General features: G+C 41.9%; 1 protein-coding gene across 1 annotated transcript in view; it reads right to left on the bottom strand.

Moving 5' to 3' along the window:
* Positions 1 to 20,744: 20,744 nt before the first annotated feature.
* Positions 20,745 to 23,523, bottom strand: part of GOLPH3 (golgi phosphoprotein 3) — a 34,275-nt gene continuing 31,496 nt past the window's right edge. Inside the window, exon 4 of the mRNA XM_074932379.1 lies at positions 20,745 to 23,229. Within this exon, the coding sequence (XP_074788480.1) occupies positions 22,805 to 23,229 (425 nt within the window). The 3' untranslated portion in view covers positions 20,745 to 22,804. The remainder of the gene's footprint in view (positions 23,230 to 23,523) is intronic.

The following is a 23,523-nucleotide window of genomic DNA, read 5'->3' on the forward strand; positions in this document are numbered from 1 at the left end:
CCCAGCGAGGAGCACGTTTTCCACCAGTGCTGTCAACAAACACACTGACACCCCTCCAGGTCGCAGTTAACCAAGCAGCGCCCAGGAGGACCATGCCTTGCCATGGTTTTCCCCTGTGCCTTCATGCTGAAGTGTGAGACCGTTAGGTGATTCCCTGCAGGGCCAGGGGTAATCCAGCACATGATTCGATGAAATTTCAATGGAAACAAATTTTGGGGCGTATGAAGTTTTGCCACCACTCAAGACACCGTGTGGCTAATGCTATCCTGTGCCCCTGCAATGCCAAGTCACAGGGGTTCAAGGCTCCTCTGATTCGCAGAAAAAAGACTCTACAACTCGAATAGAGTTATACAGCAGGTATGTTTACTCCGGCCAGGGTGCAAGGGGATCTCTCCACAAAGCTTGCACACCCACCGCACATTTTACCAAAACTCACAGAGTGTGGATATCCATATTCATTGGATTACATAACACAAACATACATATGCATGAGTAGGGCTGGGTTAGTTAGAAAGAATGGTGTCAGCAGTTTATGTTCTCTTTGCACCTGCACATTGCCTCCTGGTGGGCGTCTTCAGGGGTCTTTGGGAGGAAGGCTCGTAGTCTTTCTCACACTGTTTTTTCCACGGAGCATGTGCAGATTCTCTTGGCCAATTTCTTGAATAACAAGAGTGTTTTTCAGCCGGTTTATTCCTCTATTTTATCTAAGAGAACCAGAACTTACACCATTCATCTATGACTACCTCTACTCATTAGCAAAATTCCAACTAGTTAGTGTCAGCCACCTGTTTCTCAAGGACAGAGCATAATATTTTGCTGAACATTACAGCCCCTGGTAGATTTTCACAGTAAACTGTTTTGTTTTGATGAATACTGTAGTCCTTGGTAATTTCACAGAACAGTCTGAGCAAGCAGGATTCTTAACAATATTAAAAAACACTATAAGTAAATAAGTTGCTGAACAGTTTTCTATAAGTAAATAAATCTTAAAACAAGTAATCATTTCTCCATATCACCTCCAAAAGTACTGCAACACCAGACTAATTCAGTCTCTGTCCAGGATTTTTCCAACCTGTTTCTAGGGTCCTGCCTTTGAACAATTCTCTGTTCATCATTTATTCCCATGAGAACAGCCATGCTTGCAAATGATTCCTCTGTGATGCCAGGTAGCTCACTGGAAATGGTGCTGGCTCACAACAGCAAGATGGATGATGGGACAAAGCAGGAGAAACTCTGAGAATTATTCCCTTTGACCCCCAAGTTCAAAAATGTGATTATCTCCTGGTAGGACATGAAAAATCCCCAGAGGTCCCACAGCACCTCAGGATAGCAGCCCAGAGTGCTGAGCTCTTATTTCAGAGCACAGCTGGCCCCTGTTACCAATTCTGGCAGGAAATAATAGCCAATAGCCATGTAAATGTGACGATTAACTTCTGTTAATGTGACGATTAACTGCAGCAGCAGCAGTGTATGGATCAGAATCACCAAAATATACATGCACTAACTTCCAATTATCCGTTATCTTCGTTTTTAAAGGTCCACAAGTCGAGCCTATTTGTATGGCTCATTGCTAAAGCCGGGAAGCAGATTATGCCTGTACTACTTCTCATTCAAATCAGAGCAATTCTATTCATTTCAAGGGTTACACAAATGTAGAAGTGGCATAAAAAGGGATTTTGCTTTATTTTTCTTATCCCCCCACATAACAGTATCACTTAAATCTCTCTAAAGTCAGTCATATGCATTTGCCCCATTTTCTGCATCAATTGTAAGATAACTTGGTGCTCCTGCTGCAGAGTGTTTGGCTTCTGGCAGGATTATACCACGGAAGCAAAGCTGATGCTCGTAAACAATGTCTTTTGCTAAGTACTTTCATTGGCAGCTGTTGGCATTCAATTTTGTAATGTAAATCAATCGCTGCTTATATCTTCTGATTTCAGGCCAAAAGGTGGAAAAGATAATGTACTATATGTGTTGGGTTTAGTCTGCAGATCTCTATGGAAAGGGCAACTTTTTATCTACAACTGGAATCAGTAATTCTGGAGGCTGCCGGCAATATTTTACATTCTCCTCTTACACACCTGAGAAATACTATTTTTCTACTGCTCTTCCTGAAGGTTATGCACCTCTTCCGCAATGTGAACATCAAAATCCTAATTAAATGTGGTTTCATGAGTATGGATCTCCCAGCATTGATATACAGGATTTGCAATACTTGTATTTTGCAATCTGGTCAGAAGTTGATAGCATCAGCAGCATTCTGTGTTTTTCCTGGACACCAGCTGAGTAGAGATTAAGTATATCCCTTAGTGTTTTCCACACTTCACCTCCCAGAGAGTGCCCAAAATCTCATTTTATTTTGCCTTAGATAAGGGAAGGATGCTGAAAGTACAGCAGTTATCTGGACCCCAGAAGAACCTGGGAGAGAGGCTGGAGCCCAAGGGAAAAGGGAGAAACCCGAAAGCAAGGATGAAGATCAGATTAAGCCAATGGAGTAATATTCAGCTTTCAGGATGCAAATGCTACTCAGATCATATAACTTCATGTGGCTGTATCAGCAGGACCGAATTTCAGTAGCATATTTTCAAGAAACCTGGAGTACTTTCAGAGTTGCTACACAGCAGATTTTAGTCACCCTAACAACATTTTATCCCAATGCCAGCTTCAGCAATCTGTAATTTTGTCACATTATCCGACTGCAAGCAGGATTTTCTGCCCTGACCCATGCCACCCTGACAGTGTCCATCTTCTGCTGCTCCCTGGGGACAGCTGGACAACATCCAGAGAACCAGGCATATCTGCTGAGCTATCACCTGCCCTCAGTTCTCCCTGAAATCCCACCAGATGTAGGGGTTCATGTTACTCTTAACTTTTTCTGCAGCTGATTTGATGCTGCTTGGGTCTAGTTTGGTGGCTTGGGGAGAGACTGGCAGTAGGTGGAGAATGTGCAAATGAAAAAGCACAGCATCTTCACGTCCAGGTGAGGTGTACTCAGTGGTGCCACCACTGACAGCAAAAAGTGGGGCAATAAATGTCTGGGGCTGATTAACCTGAATTAGGACTTTCCCCCAGCAGCTTCCAAAATTCAGGCTGTGATTTAAAAACCACAGCATGACTCCTGATATGTTGTGAGCTTCACTAGCAAGATTTGTGTTTTTCCGTGTTTATGGAACAAAACTAGGACCCTTTATCTTTAATAATTCTCTCTCTTCTCATCTCTGCCCTTTACACGGGCACACACACTCTCCCATGTATACAGTTGGAATAAAATAGACCAAGGACAAGCCACCACTGGCTGTGCTATTATAATTTCCATTCACAGGGAGACTAAACTGAACTATTCTGTTGATTTCCTTGCCTACATGGAAAAATTAACAAGCGCGATTACGGTAATAACCTAGAGTCCTCAGGTGGGCACACTGTTCCAATTTTATTTGGAAATAATTGCTTCAAAAGCAGAGCAATTTTTCCAGGACGGTGTCTTACTCTGAGAGAGCATATCTGTATGGCTTCCACTGCAGCAGCAGTGACAGTGATTTGCTTTGCATAAGCAAAGCCCAAGAGAGGGAACACATTACATATGACTCCTCTGTAGTGTGCTGCAGTAAATATGAGACTAAAAGGGCTGAATAAGAGAAATCTTGGAAGTTGAATGGAGCTGTACACAGAAAGTGAACCATCATGCCAGGCTCAGAGCCGCGGTCACAGGCTCTGCACAGCCTTGTGTCATCTGTAATAATGACACTCCACTTTGTTCCAGTTTTTTTTTGGATCACCAGCTACAAATAGGAATAACAACAACGACAAAAATTATTCTGATCCAATACTTTTTACTGCCTTCTGAAATCCTACTACATCTTTACAGCAAGGGAAAAAAAAAAAAAAAGCTAATAGTTGTGAATCCATCAGCAGAGAATTCTCTCAATTTATGTCTTTCTTCCTGAATTCTCACAGAGTAACTGCAAGCCTTACCAGGATGTAGAGTTCCCCAGATGCAATGGGTTCTCCCAGAGCACAAAACCAGGCAACCCTTAAGAATTATTTAAATTAACATGAAACAACAAAGCATAACTGCCTCCAACATACGAGGGGGGGGGTGAAGACAGGGAGAAAAAATGCCACTATCAACAAGATCTGAACTTTAAGGTGAGAAAATATACACTTAGATATATTTATTATAAATTGTTTGTGGATACCATCCATTAAGTTATTCATTTTCTGCAAACCTCTAGGATATGTACTTTATATAAATTCTATAACAAACCAAAATAAGTCAAGGGTCAAAGTGTCTCAGATTCAAATACTCATCTACAAATCTTCATAGTAACATTTGTTTTCCAAGCTCCTGAGGGTAAAAGATTCTCCAAGATTATTTTGCTATATATATGGTATAGTTCTCTAATGACTCTCTTTCATATAATTCCAAGATCAACATTTGTTTCAATTTCAGTGGTGTAAGATACCAGGGGTCAAATTAATCCATTGGATGGATGACTGTAGGTAGAATATTTGCAGAGACAAAGAAATAGATACAAAAAAGTCTGTGGTTAAAAAAATATCAGTCACTAAAGATCATCTTAGAGATTCTGATGAAGATTTTTTGCTGATTTCTTTAGCAAAGTATTCATCCTCCTCTTTATCAAGCCTGCTCTTATGCTGTGTTTGTTTTTCTTTGAAGTAATAAAGTTTGGATTTCTTTGATTTTTATTATTAGGTGATCAGTTCCTCCCTTTGTCTACAGCAGTGCTCCTGTGTGATTCACGATTTATTAGATTTCTTTGTTAAATGTGTGAGCATATAGAGTCATTTACTGTTTCAAAGCACCTTCTTCAATTTGAACATCATCTTTGCACAGAAATCTGTATCTGCACATACCTGTTGGAGAAACCACTATGTTTTATTCCCAATAGTTGTTGAGTGTGTGCTGTCTCGGCAGGATGTTAAGAAAAACCACTGATGAAACCCTTTCTTGCACAGAACTGGCATGAAGGATTTATAAAATAGCAGCGCAATGGTCCAAGTCCTGCTTAAACATCGCCAAACTAATCTGTTGCCAAGGAAATGTCCATATCTTTAATGCACAAATAGCAGAGTCAGTGTCTAATCAGTATTACTTTAATTAAGGGCTGTGCAAAGAGTGTTTTAAGAGATTAGGCAAGTTTTGGAAAAGCACTGCCCCACACCTAGCCAGCTGCCAGCACTACCCTGTTCCCAGGTACTGGCCATTGCTCCTGCTTTCCCCAACACGGCCACATTCATGGTCCTGCAGAACCAAGGGGATCAGCCTGATTTCATAATGCAAACCACCAGTCTGATGTCCTCTTCGAGTGGGAGGGGGAATCACTCACCGCAGACAAAGCCCTTAAACAATCTACTCGTTCAACAGAATACTTGTCACACATGTTAATCATTATAATCTTTTGCAGTCACATAGTACCATTCATCTGATGAGCTCAGCCTACAAATTTAGCTTGAATCTGGTCTGGCATCTGCCTTGAAGTATGCTTTGGTTTGAATCACGTTAAAACTCTGCCTAGAATTGTTTCTCTGTGTGCATGTGGGTCTGTGTGTGCCTGGACACATGGACAGAAATTGCTAATATTTCAGTACTGTTTGAATGAGCGCTGAGCACCACAGGCCATCTGCCAGTAACTAACTGTATTTCTAAACTTGGAAAAAAAAGAAAGGAAGGGATATTTTAATCCTTTCACTCATAATGGCAGTTATTTCTATGGAAATTCAAGCAGCTCTGAAAGGGATGTACCGTTTCCAAAGGCAGCTCTCACTCAACACGTTTTTGAATTCTCCGTAACTCAATGTCTTAATATTCCACCATGTCAAATAAGGACAAAAATTACATCTTTATCTAGCCAGGTTCCATATGGCAGGTGCTTTCCAAGACATTTGGAATCTCAGATGTAAAGTGCTAAAGAAAGGCAAAATAATCTTGTTAAATGAGGGCAAGGCAGAAATGAAGTGCACTGTCAGAATGTCTTTGTGGATCATGAAGGTCTCTGTAATACTGCACACAGAGATTTGATATTCAGAAGACACTTCTTAGTCTGATCTGTCAGTTTTTACTACTATGGTATATACAGCATCCTTTTTTGTGTTCCTAGAATTGCCCAGGTTTCTCCCCAAATTATGTTTGTTACAGTTTGAAATTCCTAATCAGAAGAGTTTTCTGAAAAAAACACAGACCTACCACTAACTGCTGAGGCTGCAGTTAGTATTTCTTTACCACACTCCCATTGCACAGTCACAGTGGCCTCTTCTGAACACCTTTTCATTTAGGCTTTTGCACTATAATATTTCATTTTGTATTTCCTGTACTTATTTAAAAAAAAAAAATATCCAAGGCTAACAAAATACAAACTGGCTAATGGTAAAAGCTGCACACCTGAATTTTTGTAGTCCTCAAGAGCATGTGATGTGAAGTCTTGTGAAGCACCACAAGTCTCTGATAAGTGCTCCCAGATCTTCCTTCAGTGACCATTTCAAGCAACCAATATCTGGTTTCCTTTTTTAAGTAAAACATGCTGTTATTCAGCTTGAACTACCTGGGGTCTAGAATTCTGAAAAAGCTAATAAAAAAGTTTTCTACGCAGTTCTATTTTTGTATCAAATCCAAAGCACTGCAAGCCAGAGCTGTTACTTCAAATGAACATTTTTCTGTGTCATTGAGACACAGGTGCGTTGTAACAAGCATAAGAAATCCAAGGGACCAGTGAATCAAATAAATCACCAGAAATCCTGATAGAGAGGGAGAGACAAAGAGACAGACCTAGAAAATTAAAGCGCTACACTGCTCTTGAAGAATTGTAATCTAAGGTGATAAAAAATGCCCTTGCAAATAACATCATTGAAAACTTCCAAGAGCTGAAATGTCAAATACTAATGCAATTCTGCTAAATATCTCCCATATAAATCCCATTTCTGTGACAGTAAAGAGTCAGAAGGCAGAGAATTACCATCCAGGGAGTGGAGCAGAGGAGGGAAGGAATGGAAATATGCCGGAAGAGAGGAGGATCCAGCTAAGGGCCAGAATTAGCAGCCCATTACTCTCTCCAGCCTGGTGAATTCACACATGGAAGTGAGTCAGCACAATAGCTGTTTGTACTCCTATTTCTTTCAGAGAGCAGTAAACGAAGAGACTTACTTCTCTTTATCATGAATCTGTCAGGTTTAATGGAAGGCCTAGCCTGATTTTGAGTTAATTTTCTTGAAGCAAAGAAGTCAAAGTGCCATAAACACCATGAATATCAAATAAGTCTAAGTGATGCTAGTGTAATACAAAGGGCTGTTATGTAGGCAGCCGAAAGCTTTTGATTTAATTTATTTTTTTAATACTTCATTGCCAATTTGCAATCTGAATACGTTTGACACCCAGGGCCAAAGGGCTGCAGTGGTGCCCACCCATCTCTCCCCACTGGCATGGTGCTGCTCAGCAAGCAGTTGCTTCTCTTTCACTCCTTTAGGGACCTGTGGCACTGTGGATCTGCCCGCAGGAGAGGAAAAGGCGATGCAGTGGTGTATGCTCCCAGGCTACATCCCACATTCCCACTCTGCGAGCTGGGGACAGAGCAGAGGCAGAGGAGCAACCTGCCTCTGCTGGAGGCCAGCAGAGAAAGGGTCCCCATCAGGTCTTTATTGCAAGGTTCCAGATCTGCATGAGAGCATCTACAGGCAGGTGAAAGCCATGGCCTCTGGGGCCTTGTGTGACAGCCTGGGCTCTGTGAAGTCTTTGTCTTGCCAACCAAATATGTTACTGCCTGCATGAAGACTGCTGGACTGTGGTCCATGTCTGGGTACAGACACAATATTTGATAGTGATATTGATTGCAGTATTTTTGAGGTCATAATTACAGGGTTGGTGGAAGGTCACTTCTGATGGTACCAGATTACGTACTAGTAGACCCACTTCTGACACCTTCCATCATTTTGTCACTTGATATTTCTCCCTTTGACACTACTTAATGCAGAGTGATCTGCAAAGTGCCATAGTCCTCCTTCACGTCCCTTCTTATCCTGGCATCCCATCTGCTGAGGGGCATCTGTGAGGCCAGGGGTGCTGAGCACCCATCTGTGCCCAGCCTTGTCTCCTCCTTTCCCTGTACAGTCACTCCTGCCTATACCCTACTGAACAGTGTTGGAGAAAGCACACATGGCCCCAAGACCATGATTCACCAGCTTGGATCAACACAGATATGGTGATGAGGTCATCTGGCATTCATTTAAATATTATACATGTGAATATTAATTTGCAAAGTTAGAAAGTTGAGTTGCAAACAACATGTGGCTGGGAGGGTAAGAGGACTTTTCCGCTCTATTTCTGCACAGTGCCCAGCCCTGGGGGATCCCAGTCCAAGGCAAGTGGTCTGCTGTGGATCACTACACCGACTGAAACATCATACTGACTGTGATTCTGTTCTCTGTCTGGTTCAGCTGTGATGAAAAAAACAGCCGTTTGCAGAGAAAATCTCACTAAGAACAATACCGAAGCTATTGCTGTGGGCAGATCCCTCTGTTGTGGCGCTTTCGTGGAGGAACCCACATCTGCTGCATCTTTCTCTACAGCTTATCTCCCTGTAATGTAAAAAGCAAGAAGATACCAGGGTGCTTCTCAGACAGAACTTCAAGAGGAATTCACTGCTTGACAGCTTAACTCTGCCCGTCCTCCGTCTCTCCCAGCAGCACTCCTGCCCTTTGAGATGCTGCGGCTCTATATAGAATAAGTGGTGACTGTGAAACCCTGACAAAGGAGAGGGAACTAATGGGATATTTCTATTTCTGGAATTGCCCATTAGAGAAGCTATTCTGTGGTACACAGCATGGCAGTGCACTTTAAAAAATAAATAGGAACAAGAATATTAGCAGAGGAAGCGTATGTGGCCCCAAGACCATGACTCATCAGGTTAAATCGACCAGCTGAGGTCAGTGCTTCTATTTATCAGCTTTTAGTTGCAAATATGGCAATGGGGATAGTGATTCTATTACTTAAATTTTACATGCTGTGTAAAATACAGCAGTGATTAATGTCTGTAACTAAGGCAGCTAGCTAGCTAGATGTGCTGCTTGTAGAATTTGGAAGTTATCTCAAGGTCAAGAGTTTTAATTTTCTTCCTAAAGTGTTTTTCAGCTGGTAAAGTGGGCTTCCTACAGATTTCAGGGTCTGTATTTATAGGAAATAAAGGTATTTTGTGCTCCTATCTGCATCCAAAACCAGAGCTGAACCACAGCCTGATGCCCCACTAATTGCCCTTCCACAGTCACCCATCCTTTGTGCATTGTGGGACCATGAAAGCATTGACTGTAAGCTGATGCCAAACATGAGGCTATTTTGACAAATGCAGAAAACATTTCTATAATGTGTTGTTGATTTTCCTTTTGGTGTCCCAAATTTTGGATACACAGCGTTCTCCTCTTTAGCCAGTCTGTACACTGGTCATTTGTAACACCAGTGTGAGGGGGTTTGGATTAGATGGTGCAGATGGGGGGCCCTCATCCTCCACTTGCTCATGGGCTGCTGCATTAAGGCACACCGAAGCTCAGGCTCAGACAGATGGTGGGACCAAGGACAGTCCACTTCTGTTGCCAGGGCATAGCATGCAGAACATTACAACAGGTGCAAACAACCTTACATCCCTGCTGTCCTATATTGTTACAATTTCTACTGTGAAATTATTCCATTCTGGTTTTTACCATCAATTTAAAAAAAAAAAAAAAGTTAAAAATCAGAGGTGATGCTGATGGGAGGACATTATTCCTTTATTCCTTTCTGTCAAACGCTCAAAACCCCATAGATGTGCCTAGGTACAATGCATTTGTACAGGAGGAGAGATACCTTTCTCTCTTCTTTTTCACTAGGAAACCACAGGATGATGAGAGGGCAAGCCCAGAGCAGAAGTGTAGCTGCATTATCTCCAGTTATCTCCATTTCCCAGCAGAGAAACAGAGGTAAGTTGAAACCGAGCAACCCACAGCTCTGATTCACATCCCATTGCTGTTATCCTTCATCCACTGCTGCACCGTAAACAGGGGCTCAGCAGGCCTGCCAAGAGGAAGCCAAACTCTGCTAAAGCAGGGGAAGCTCACTCCAGAGGCTGATATGGCAGGCAAAGCCCACTACAGCACAATCCCATAGCTGTTGGTCAAAACTAAGAACAGTAACACAGGAAAGTCCCAGCCCAACAGCTGTACTGCAACATAACAGCTGGAGGCAGCTGGTCCCCCTCAACCTGGGCAGTGTGGCTGGGGAAAATACCAATGGGGAGACCACAGGCATCTGCAGGGCACACCCATAAGAAGGGCAGCATAAGGAAAGCTGCAAGGCTGGGTCACGCATGCCAAGGGTTTACCAGCTGCCATACCCAGCAAGGAGAAGGCTAAAGGCTCTGTTATCGTATTACCTAATCCCTCCTGGCATTTGGGACTGGGCTTGCCACTTCCCATCACTTCCTTCCCAGCCAGCCTCCTCATTTGTGCCTTACTCCTGCAAGCAGACACGCTCTGGAGACGAATCCCCATCCTTCCATGACACTCAGCTTCGCACACCCACTGCTGTCTGTCTGCCTGCAGCTTCTTAGCAGTCAGACCCAGTCACCAGAATATGTAAAACTTCTTACAGGAACCCTGTAGGCCCCCATGGTAATTACAGACAAACTGCAGTGCTGATTGGGGCTGGCTGTGCCGTCATTACAGCAGCAAAGATAAAACCTCTGAGCAGGCTCTCAAGTTACTTAGATTACAACTCTATGCAGTTTAGCAGTGCTCTCTGCAGCAGCACCCATTTACAGCAATGTCAGCTGGTCACCGTGCAGGGTTTCACACAGTTTTGCTTGCTCTCCAGTTCAAGTTTTTTATTTGAGGGTTTGTTTGAGCTTTAGGGTGGGTTTTTTTGTTTTGTTTTTTTTTGTTTGTTTTTTGTGTTTTTTTTTTCAAGGCAGCCTTCTGTATAAGATACTTTGGTAGGATTTCCCCCCCTAAAGCCCTCACTAGACACCGCTTCCAAGGTTCATACTCATGTATTTTATTATTTCCAATGGAAATTGCATGCATCCCAGGTCCATGGAGCATCAAGGGGAGGTGATTTAACTACTAATGTCAGTGTGATAATTTTGTGCCTAGGTTTGGAGGCATCCTCTGCGGCTGTTTCTCCATTAAGTGCTTGGTGTCTTGAATTTTTCATGGCTAAGACATCTATGACTAAGGCATCCAGAAAGATTATTCTTTTTAAATACAGGTTAGGTACTCTTTTATTTGATTTGTGTGGGTGTTATTTCACTCAGCACTTCGGTGTCTTGTGACCCACTTACAGGCTGAAACAGGCTCCAGTGAACTTTCATGCCTTTATTTTCAGGTTGCTCTTAACTTACAAAAAAAACCCCCAGAAAAACCAAACCCTCTGAGGCAACTCTATCCTTGAGTTTTAAATCAAAACCAGCTATTCTGTATAAGTGACTGTAGAAATGTTATATCAGTTCAATTCATAAGTCTCAAGGGCTATGAGGGCCAAGTGTGGTCTCAGCAGGGCTCAGGGTGCTGGGCTTGCCTAGAAGGATAAGAAGTGCCTGGGACTGTCGTGGGCTTTTGTTAGCCCCCATGAAAGCTTGTGTCCCACATCCAAGAGGGTCATGGACCCAGGGCATCTCCTGATTTACACATGGCAGTTGGGGTGAAGCTGCTGCAGAGGCTCAGGTGCTCCTCACCCACCTCTAAATCCTCCCCCGGGCAGGAGAGAGCATTGGGAGACCTTCCAAGATACCTTTGGAAGGAGTTTAAAAGGAAAAGAAACCCGACTTCTACCCCCAAAACAACAGTGCCCTTGTGGGGAGCTCTGTTGGTGCCTGGCACTTTATTTCACTGGTATAACTGTGCCAGGAGAATGTGTGTTCTCTCCTGTATGGCTATGCCCGTAAGGAGATTAAGCGTTTCAGTCTGTCTTTGAAGATGTTGTGAGGTGACTTAATTACAATGTAAATACATCTTCAGAGGGAAAATATCACAATATAACAGCTAGGAGTTACAGTCAGGATACCAGCCTTAGAAATGTAGGACACTTGCACAGTTTCAGCACCGAGTTAAAGTATTCAAATAAAGCTAGAGAAGCATGAAAAAGTAGTGCAGGCTCCCAGTCTCTTGATATCCTCACATCAAGGCAGGATGTCTTACCAGAAAATCTGATTTAGCCAAACCCCATGATTCACAGTGAGAAACAGATACAGCTTTTGGTCAGGAGACTGGATTGGATTTACTAGCAGTCTCTCCTCACCTTCAAAGTCACCTTCATTAACAGCTGCTTCACAAGCTCCTGCAGCTTCAAGGAGAAACTGAGCCATTTCAGAACAAGGCAAGTGAAGACATAGATATGGAGAAATATCCCAATGACTCTCCACAGCTTGAAATATTTGACTTGCATGGTTTACTATGCATTGTAGTTTTGGTTTAGTTTTCTCTCTTTTTTTTTTTTTTTTTTAAAAGAACTGTGCAGTATAGCAGGTCATGAAGGGAGGCTAACAAGAAAGCAAAGTTGTTTAGAGGTAACACAGGCAGGAGACCAGGAATTGTCTCTAGAAGTAAGAAGCACCGATGTAAGAAACATTTAACGTAAAAACTTAAAAAGTCCCTCTCATGCATTGGAGAACTCAACAACTTAAATGTTAGGTGCTTATTGAAACACACACATGGTCTGTCCTGTGGTAAAAACTGGCCGGTTATTAAAGACCTCGCATCCACATAAACAAAGGCAGTAAAAGAACAAACTAACTTGCAAAGGCAACAAGCACTTGCAGAGCCATTGATTTCCCTGGGCACTGGGCTCCATCTGTGCTTTCAGTGGGTTCAGCTCACAGCTCCATCTCCTCCTTTCCACTCCATCCTGTCTCTGGTGCATCCCACCATGTGCTCAGAGACCCAATTTCTTAGTAGCAGCTGTAAACCGTTCTTTATGTTAACAAGGGACACCTGTTTTAAAACGTCCTCTTTCTTTTTCCAAAGATTTTAATGTTCTTCAGAAAGGTTTCTTCACATCCCTTGTGACTCAGTGCAGACAGATAGCAAGACTGAAAGTGGTGGGTAGTTTCTAAAGGAATCTAGAACACCTACATGCTTTTTAATTACACAGCTATGTAATTAATTTAATTACATAGCACTTAATTAAATTAAAAAACAATTACCACAATTTATGACATGAATCCAACTCTTTAGCAAACTGGGATTGCAGCTGAGTTTGCTTTTTGACTCTTTTTATTGATTCTCTGTAAACGATCCTGGCTGATGTTTTTAGTTATGGTGAAATAACAAAAGGCAGTTATCAGTAGGTGTTCTGGCTGTGCATTCCTGGAGTGACATTAGTCTTTTTCTCCTCCCAAGGGAGGTTAGATGGAGGTGGCAATTTGTTTATTGGACTTAAGAGAGGTTTAACCAAAAAATAAGGGACGACAAGAACCTACACTGAACACTATGGTATAAATGAGAGAGTCTCTTAATGTGTGGACTGCTATAATAGGAGAGATCCCTGCAGGGAATACAAGTTTGTGCTGCACCACTAAGATCCTTGATATTCATTCATAAACATGGATGGGTATTAATTAGGAAAGGCAAGTATCTAGCCCAGATATGTAATCCTGTCTTTGAAGAAAGTGACAGGTGTATGCATTTGCTGAAAATATCCCAGGAATTCATGCTTTTGCAAAATATTTTTCTCATCCCTCTTTGTTTGACAGAAATATCCACAATAAGAATCTTTCCCTTACAGCTTGAATTAAGTGAAACAACATTATGAATAACACCCGTGGACTTGCATGACTTTGCAAAAGCTCAAAAAACTTCTCAGCCCAAGCTATTCTGACAGCAGTGGACAGGGGTGTAGAGCTTCTCCCCCTCCCCACATCCCCCATGTCATGCTATAGGGAGGTCTGGTGGCTTGCTTGGAGTTTGCTGCCTGAATGAGGCCACCTTGGTACATTATCTGCCTGATGTCAACATCATCTTGCAAAAGGAAAGTTGTTTCTGGCAGTTTGGCTAGCAGTATCTCCAGCCTATCAGTCAAATCGGACATTAAAAATCTGCATCTAATTCCAGTCCCATGAAAGAACTGAAAAATGTTTCTAGCATGTGTAAAATTTTGGGGCATTCAGGAGAAAGTTGAATAACATTGTGAGGACTGCTTTTCTCCTGCTCAAACAAAATAAGAGCAGACCACCCTCTATTTCCCAGCCTCTCCCTCTGCTGTACAACCAGCCTGTTGAGCAGGAAGTGTTGGAATATACAACTATAGCAGTCACAGTCAATGTGATGAAGCTGATCAGAGAATTACAGAAATATTAGCTGAGAAGGACCTTTGGAGGTCATCCAGCTCAACCTCCCACTTGGAGCAGGGTTTTTGCCAACTCTGAATCCGGTCAGCTGTGGCTTTGTCTAGACAAGTGTGTAAAACCTCCAAGGATGGAGATATCACAGTGTCTCTGGTTAGTCTGTCCCAGGGCTGCACTACTCTCCTAGTGAAAAAATATTCCTGAAGTCCAGTATGAAACTCAAAAGGTGCAGTCTGATGCTATCACCCACTGGTATATTATCTGCTGAGATTACTTGGTCCCTGTTATTTTTGGAACTCCCGCCCCCAAGTAGCTGTGATCCTCTAGTCCTTCTCTTCCCTACATTAAACAATCCCAGCTCCCTCCACCTCTTCCTGTAGGCCATGTCCCTCAGACTCATCACCATCCTGATAGCCCTTCACTGGGCCCTATTTTTTCACATTCTTTTTGAAACAGAGGACCTGAAGCTGGACATGTATTGCTGATGTGGATGAAATCTCCAGTGTGGAGAAGACGGGGCTAACAACTTCCCTCAAACTGCTGCCCACCTTCTTCTTGTTGTGACGAGAGTGCTCTGGTGACTCGTATTCAACATGGTCTGTGTCCTTTTCAGCAGTGCAACTCCCACTTGGCTCCTAGCATGCACCAGTATATCGGGTTTTTTTCCTATCCCAGGTGCAGGACTTTGCACTTCTTGCTGACCTTCTGCAGGTGTCTCTTTTCCTCATGTCAAGCTTCTTTGTGTCCCTCTGAATTGAAGCTCTTCCATTTGGCATGTCAACCATTCTCCCCTAACTTATCATCCTCAATGAGAATGCACCTTGTTTCTTCATGCACGTAGCTGATGATGCTAATGAACATTATTAGTCCTGGTCTGCTACTGGGGTGCAGTGGTCCAGCCAATTTTCACCTCACCTAACATTCCAGTCTTCCAGTCCATTCTTCTACAGCTTCTTTCAGAGAGCGCTGCAGAGACAGTGGTGAAACCCTTCCTGCAGCCAAATAGTCTGATGTCCACTGCTCTCCCACCATCCTCATAGACAGGCATTTCATCACAGAAGACAGTTTTGTTGATCAGGTCAATTTGCGCTTCACAAATCTTTGACCATTCTCTAATGCCTTACTGCCCTGTTACGTGTTTGGAAGCAGACTCAAGAGGTTGTGCTTCCTGAACTTGCCTGGGACTTGAGACAAGACTGACTGTACCATGTTCTCTGTCTTAAAGACAGGAACAACACTGGCCCAGTCCCCAGGGACCAAGTTCTGGTGCAGACTAAGAAGAGTACATCAGCATTTTCCCATATTTCATGTCACTTGATTATCTCCCTCACTCATCAGTGGACCCACATTGTTCTCTATGTGCATCTCCCTTGCAAATGCTCTAGATCTCCACTGTTGAGTGTGGGAAACTTACAGGCATGGGGCTCCTAGCCTCTGGAGAGGAGACAAGTCTGGGAGGAGAAGAGATTCCAGGGCAGCCTTGACAGTTGGCTGCACATCTGAAACCGGCAAGTGGCAAATCTGGAAGCCCTGAGCAGCTCAGAGGCACTGATGTGGGAGAGCTGGGACTCATTTGACTATACAACCAGAGCTGAGGACCAAGCAGATTTGAATCCCATGCATTACTGTAACACCACAGGGTAAACGCTCAGCTTTCTGAACTTCTTTCTGTGCCACTGATGAACATAACCTGCAAGACATGCTAAGAGCAGAATAGTCACCAAGCTACTTGTACCTCTAGTTATCTTCTAAGCAATTGCCTTCTGAAGATACACTTCAATTAAGGCTGAAGTAATGGTTACTTCTCTCCATTGTTGTGCAGAGTAAATGAAGATGTGCCAGACATTTCTGCTTAACCTTCTCAACCTTTGTGCTGACTGTCAGCCATATGTGATCTTGGCATCAGGTCCTGTCCATTCTCTACAGTAGAATGAATAAAAGAAGAGGATACTTTAGTATGGTCAAAAGATGACTTTGCTTCCTCTTCAAGGAAAATGTAAGAAGTTAATTTAAATGTCTGTAAATGTTGTGTACATATTCACCTGCATGACAGTGCTGCTCTACAGAAGGGATTCTGTATGTCTTTGGCTGAGTGTCTCAGATTTGGGTATATTAAAATGCATGTAAATCCTCAGCTGGATCTCAGAAGGAAGCTCTCAATAACTAGGGCCTAACACCAGGGAACATATTAGCAACAAGGCATTTATTAATGCAGTGAATTTAGCTCCATTTCCTGTTTGCAACGTATCCAACAGACCCCAGTTGTTATTCCAAATGTGTTTATAATTGCATTTTATTTGAGGCCTGTTTTATTTGTACATATTCCAGTTTAAGGAAGGTCACATGCACTCCCTTGTTTCAAGTACAACCGCTCACCCGCATGACGCGGTGTTTTCCCAGATGACTGAAACCTTTGTGATCAGCCGGTTGTTCCTCTCCCACGCAGGCACAAGCACAGCCCCAGACACATCTGCAGCGTATTGACTGGTGGGCACCAGCCAGACCCTTCAATGCACAGCCCTCCAGTCTTCTCTGCCATGCTCAGAGAAACTTTTTGACCCCAAAGGTCTCCTTGGCACGCACGGGGTGGGACCACTGGGAGTGCAACCTCCGTGGGAAGGTGCTGAGGTCTATCATGGCTATGACAGTTCACGGCTTGCCTGGATGGAGAGCAGCTCCCACACCACCCAAGAGGCAGCAAATCTTCCTAGCCTCTGGCCCATGGCCAACTCCCAATTTCACCAGGGGGAAAAAAAGAGTAATGAAACATGTATCCATACAAGTTCTTTTTAAAATGTCATTAAGAACATTGTGCAAGATTAATGGCCTCGGGAATCTCAGACCTTTCCAGGAGAGGAAGCTCCCTTAGACCAATTTTTGTTCAGGCACCAGTGTGACTTCTCCATCAAGGGCTCTGCTTACTGTCACAGCTGAGGTGGCTTACTGCAAGACTGCTGGTTGGAGAAACAATCTGGTTTTGCTAAATTCCTTCTGCAAGTCCCCTAAACACAAGGTCCGAGATTTTTAATGGTGTGTAGGCGTTGTTCTGTTTAGCATTGCAAAACTTACACATGACCTAGCTAAATCGTATTTTCAGAAGTGACTGAGGTCCTCAGGAGCTTAAGGAGTCAGAGCAGGATTTTAAAAGCTGGTTGAGACATGATTTGGTTTCATTTGAACAGGCAGGAAACAAAGAAGGGCAGTGGCGAAGAAAGCTTATGAACTGCCTATCATTTTGCTTTACAATCACCAAAGTCTTCTCCTAACAACTACCTTCAAGATCAATCCCAGGGCAAAGGGAGAAAAAAGTCCATGATTTGAATAAATGTACAAAAGGAAGGGGAAACAGATGATAAATCCTGAAGAACTAGTACATTAGATGTCGGCAAATCCTGTCTGAGTAGACATCAGATGCGCTAGATGGGAAGTAACTGAATGATGTATTGGGAGTCAAGAAAGCAAAAATTAAAAACTAAAATATTTTAGTCTATTTTGCCAGAAAAACAGCATATGTGATCATACCTTAAGTGTATCTGTGCCTCTTTCTTCTCCCACTTAACCCTTTTTAATCAAATTAAATAGGAGAAACCTTCCAAATAATTTAGTATATAGCCAAATAAAGAAGGTGCTTTTTTGAGCTGCCACAGAAACTCACCTCATTGTTAACAGAGAGGCCAAAAGAGAAAATTTTTGTATATAATGGTCTCACTGTAGGAAAAGCTTGAGTAGGAGATAGCAAGTCCTTAGAGCACTGGCTTAGGAACAAGATCTACTTAGAGAACTGTCAAAATCATGGTTCTCAGCTGCAAGCCCTCCCTGCTGCACGGACAACAGCTTGGCTTTTGAAGGAGGCAATGAGCAGTTTCAAGGTAAATTAGCATCAGGTTTTGTTCACCTTAACAAACCCCATGTTATAAGCTGTAGCAGGCAGCCAACTGCTTCAGTTCAGCCACAGAGGCAGCTAGTATCGACAAGCATATTTGCTGAAGAAGGGGAGGTTCCTTGAGGCATTGGCAGGGAATCAAAACAAGAGGAGAAAGCGACTCCAAGGACAGGGTAATGGAGAGTCAAGCTCAAGCTGACAGTAAAACTGAGAGAGAAAAAAAAAAGGTTAGTAATAAAAAGGCAAGAGTGGAAACATCTGAAGTTGGAAGTCAGCCCCACTCATTCATGAGCACAAAAGAGGAAATCATCAAGCAAGAAGGAAAGAGAAGAAACAGACAAGACAAAAAAGCTGAAACAGCAAATTGTCTGGTAGTACAGAAAGGTGGGGAGGGGAAAGGGCAAAGCCAAAGGCTACTACTCATCACCATTTCTTTCTCTGTTCTTTTCTGCTTAGGTATCAGCTCTTCTTAGTTTCTACAGAAGCTCTTTCTCCTGAGTCGGAAGGCATTTCTTACCATCAGGTTTTCACAGGCTTCATGCTGCTTCTTTGCAGGCAGGAGAAAACAAGACCCAAAGAGAGGAAATTCCAGATCTTATTCAGAGACTAACACGGGAGCAGCTCTGTCCATGTTCTTTCCCATCCAAAGATCCCCTCCTACCAAAGCCACCTCCTACACACACCTGAAATCACCCCTTATATTTGACACTTACAAAGCACTTGACAGCATCTCATTTCCTGACTAATTGAACTGCTGTATACTTTAAACATTTCCATAAAATAAATTAGTTCTTGTTTCAAGAAATTTGTACTTCTCAGAAGCTGGAAACCTACTTCCATGCAGAAGGATAGATGGACAGCAGGGAGAACTAGGACATAACACACTTTGACTACCTGAAGTGTCTGAAGCCCCAGTTCAGGCAAAACTGAGGCTCTGATGAAAATTTAAAGTTCTGCCTCCCAAACTGGTGAGCACCAGCTCTTCAGGGAAAACTGGAAATTGCTTAGCAAATGAAAAAAAAAATTCCTTTAGGTATTGCATGTATATGATACACAGTAACCATTTGCAGCACATACCTTGAAAGGGTCCTTTATTTTGTTTCAGTACAGATTCAGTCCAGTTCACAGAAAACACGTTAGTTAATACATATCTTCACTTTGTAGGAGAAATAGGTATGAACACATGAGCACTCAGTCACCAGCCTTTTATAGCCTATTTATGCAACTTTCGCCTCAAAAGCATTGTGTATGGCACACAGGTTTCCCTAGCATCCCATATAGGAGCACTGTAGCATCGTCTCTAGAAACGCAGGAGAGGAGGATGTAAATCTCAAGGACTGCAAAACTATATATATATATACACATACACACACAGAGACACTGCTTGGGGATTTAAATTTCAAAAGCCTGTTTTTGACATTAACTTGAAAGTTTATTGTAAAAGAATGTGTCCCTGAATAATATGTTCTTGAGGCACATTCAAGTTCAGTTTATGGGTATCAGTCTCCATTTTAAGCAGCCATTGAGAGCTGAGGACTCAAAGCAGTCAAAACTGTCTTAAAACCAGGTCTCCAGGTCTCCATGAGCTGCAGTAGCAGCTAACAGGAAGAAGGGTACCTGAATCTCAGCAGAACAAAGCAGTCTCCCATGTTTAACCATTTTATTAGAACCTGCAATAGCAACAAAGGCAATGAAGTTAGCTAAATCAGTTCCTGTTAACCTACCAAACTTACCTTCCTTGTTAGGCATAAGGCCTGGTAGCACTTGTGAAGCTTTGGGTTTTTTAAGGCACAACGTAGGCCTCAGGACTCCCAAGCTTGCACCAGGTTGTCTAGCAAAAGACACTGCAACTCTTCACAAAACCTTCATTATTTAGACCGAAGTTCTTTGATACACCCTGTACAAATTCTCATCACTGTCAGAAGTTCTATCTTTAAGCAAAATAAACTGCTTACAGCATTTACCAGCTTATCTTCTATGTGAAAAAATAAATTAAAAAACCCCCCAAACCACCAAATCCTCTTTCTTGGGGAGTTTAAAGGGTGACTTCTTTTAAACCATGTTGGCTGTAGAGTGTAACAAAACCCCAATATCCTCCACAACCTAACACGAAACCAGCAGACACATGGAAAATACAGAATGAAGATGAGAGGGCTGAAAAGGGACAATGAAAGGTACACTTTTATAGCCTGAAGCATGTTTCAAGTAGCTCAGATTTTCAAAGTAATTTTAAAAGTTCTGTGCTTTTAACTTGCTCCTGAATACTCCACTATTTTTCTGACCTTTCCACCTAATTACTTTTCTCTCCTCTCAAAGAGCAACAGCAAATGAGAAAACAGATCACAGGAGAGAGAATGAAAGCAGTGAGTTAGCGTATACTGCTAAGTACAGAAAGTATTCTATAAGCTGCCAAATGTAAGAGCAACACAGCAACTTTTAGTTTTCCTCCACTTAAAGCAATATGTTTTGAAATGTTTAGATGAAAATGTCCAAAGTTCATGCCCAAGCTCCTCAAAGTTTTAAACACAACATCTTACAACTGAGAGAACACTGTTTGTCTTTTTATTTGTAAACCAGAGTTTGAAATATCTTACAATATACTTTTAATTTCATATTTCTAAAGAAACAGCGTTTAAGAACTGAAAGAACAGTGTGCCATTGAATGTTAAGGACCATATTTTTATAAACCTTTATTAAAAAAAGGTTATACAGGTATGATGAATTTAAGTTGCATTTTAAAGTTAACTACTTAAGCATCTAAATGATTGGAAATGAAGTGCAAAATTGAAAGTCCAGTCACAAATGAGGCTGTAGAGTTGTGCTCAAGATAGAAGAGGTCTACCCACGGCAGGCACAGCTGCACGCTCACGGGCTAACTCAGTCTGTCTCAGCCATGAATCCTGCAGATCTGAGCGACACCACCGATTAAGTGAGTTTGATCTACTTAATATAAACTCTCCCTTTCTAATATGAAGGATATTAACTAAAGCTTTCAGTTAAGCAATAAAACCTTTCTAATTAGCAACAAAAATTAAAAATGACATGCTTGCTCTGTTTCAGGCACTTTCAAGATCATATTTTATTTACTGTAGGTAAAAAGCTAGTATACAGATTAAGGGATCCCTTAAATTTCAACTCTACAGTTATACACCATCTAGTATTCTTGCTCTGAATATTAGCCAAAAGAGTTTCTAAACACCTGTAAGCCCCACTATAAATCTGCATTGTTATGAGGAAAAATGAAATATAAATCAATGCTTAATTTTTTCAGTACATAATATTTACACTGTGAAACCAATGGGAGATAACAGGCAGTGGCATAGAGGCAATAAATTTTAAAAAGCCAAAGTTTTCTATTTTTTTTTTACAATACTGTGCTAATCAGCATAGTTGTATATAAAAAATAAAAATATAGCAGAGCATCCTATTACAGAAATCTTAATCATCTGAACTGCAGTCATTAACTTGCTAACTGCTTACATGCAACACCTGCTAGGACTGACTTTTTGTTTTTAAGGTGTAAAATCAATTATGAGGTTTAAGAGACAAACATTAATTTGTGTACAAGATTAAAAACTGCACTCAAGAATTGTACTAGACACAAGCCTCTTCCACATAGGAGGAGGGGAAAAAAACCAGTACAAACAATGATAAAAAGTGGTCTCTTTCCGTACACTAATTATCAAAGGCAATGCATAGGCTGAGAATACCTGGATGGCAGACTCTGTAGACACTGGAAACAAACAGCTTTCACATATGTGTTCTTTACACGAGGCCTTTTTTCCACTGAATGGCAATGACTGACAGCAAGTAAGGGGCACCAGGTGTACAACTAAGTAGATCTTGCAAAATACTAAGATGGAGCAGTTGTTAATATACAATTTGAACTATATATACAATATAATGGAATGTATCCCATCCCAAAACTGGTTTATGAAACAGTTGGACCTTTCTATACTAGCCTTATGATTCAGCTATCCTTCTAATGAAAATATAAGCACACAAGAGACTTGCATGAGAATTAAAATTCATGGGGCATTTTACAGGAACTATTGACAAAGCTGCTTAATGGCATTCTGCTTTTAAAGTCATTTTGTTAGATATAATTGAAACAACATCTGTGTATAAAATGTCCTGACAGACACTTCAACGTGGAGCTTTGGTGCTTTAAAAAGGCCCTTTTTAGTCTGTTACAAATTGTACTGCAGAAGTATCGATGCATGCACACATCTGTGTCAGCTGAGACTAGTGATCCAACTGCATGCACATTTCCTCCTTGAGGTGCTTTCCATGTTAAACCACTTCAGTAACAGTAAGATGAAAAATAGATTGAACAAAGTATTTCAGATAACTCAAACTGAATAGGAAATGGAATGCCAATATGGCAGTAAAACCTTTTTCTGTTGTTGTTAAACAGGAAAGTCTCTTGTACCAGCAGAAACCTGTACACAGATACACAGAGAAGGAGGGAATACACCACTTATAATTCCCATTAAACAAGAGCCGATTCATCATGTGAGAAGGTACAAATTACAGAAAACATGAATAGTCAATAGAAGAGAAACAACTGGTTTACATGAAAGAGAACACTTCAGTCTGAATGCAGTTATTTTGTGAAAGCTGCTACAACAGCCCACAAAACCTCATTCGTGTTGGCTTTCATACATTCAACCTCAGGGTCTAAATCCAGAAGTTGCCGCACTCTCTTTGTGGCTAAATCATACTGCTCATCCAAAAGAGGGGCAAAAGCGTTCTCCAGAACATCTGAAGCATGGGCTAAATAAACAAGTGCCAGCAAGCGTTTGTCCATGCGGTGAGGGTCATTCACCCATTTGTCAAGAACTGCTTCTTGAACCTTCCTGATGAGGCGCTGTTTGATATTGTTGTTGGTGAGAGGGTGCGTAGTCATGTCAAAAAGAAGGAAGTTCTGTTTCTCCGTTGTCAGTACACCTTTTTCCACTAGATTTTTAGCTAACCGTTCACGCACATTTCGTAGTTGGTAGTGCAACTTCAGTGGGTTCCACGTTTCACCTAAAAAGCAAGCAAAAGCCCCAACAGTCAGGCAAAGTTTAAGATGTACTATTACAGTGATTTCCCCCACCGCCCTCCCCTCTGGTGCAGAATGAGCTGTCAAATTCATATAGCTGACTATTACACTAAGATACTGTGCTAATGTCAGCATTTCTCTGATCTCTGACCTGACGAGAGCCTCCTTGGAGGAACTTCAGTGTGCGTTTCAAGTTTGGATAAAATGCTAGCTAAGCCATGTCTTGATTAGGGATGTGACAAATAAGCAGTTTTGTACTGAAGAAAAAAAATACAAAA

The sequence above is a fragment of the Athene noctua genome, chromosome Z, assembly GCF_965140245.1.
Source record: "Athene noctua chromosome Z, bAthNoc1.hap1.1, whole genome shotgun sequence".
In the NCBI taxonomy this organism is placed as follows: domain Eukaryota; kingdom Metazoa; phylum Chordata; class Aves; order Strigiformes; family Strigidae; genus Athene; species Athene noctua.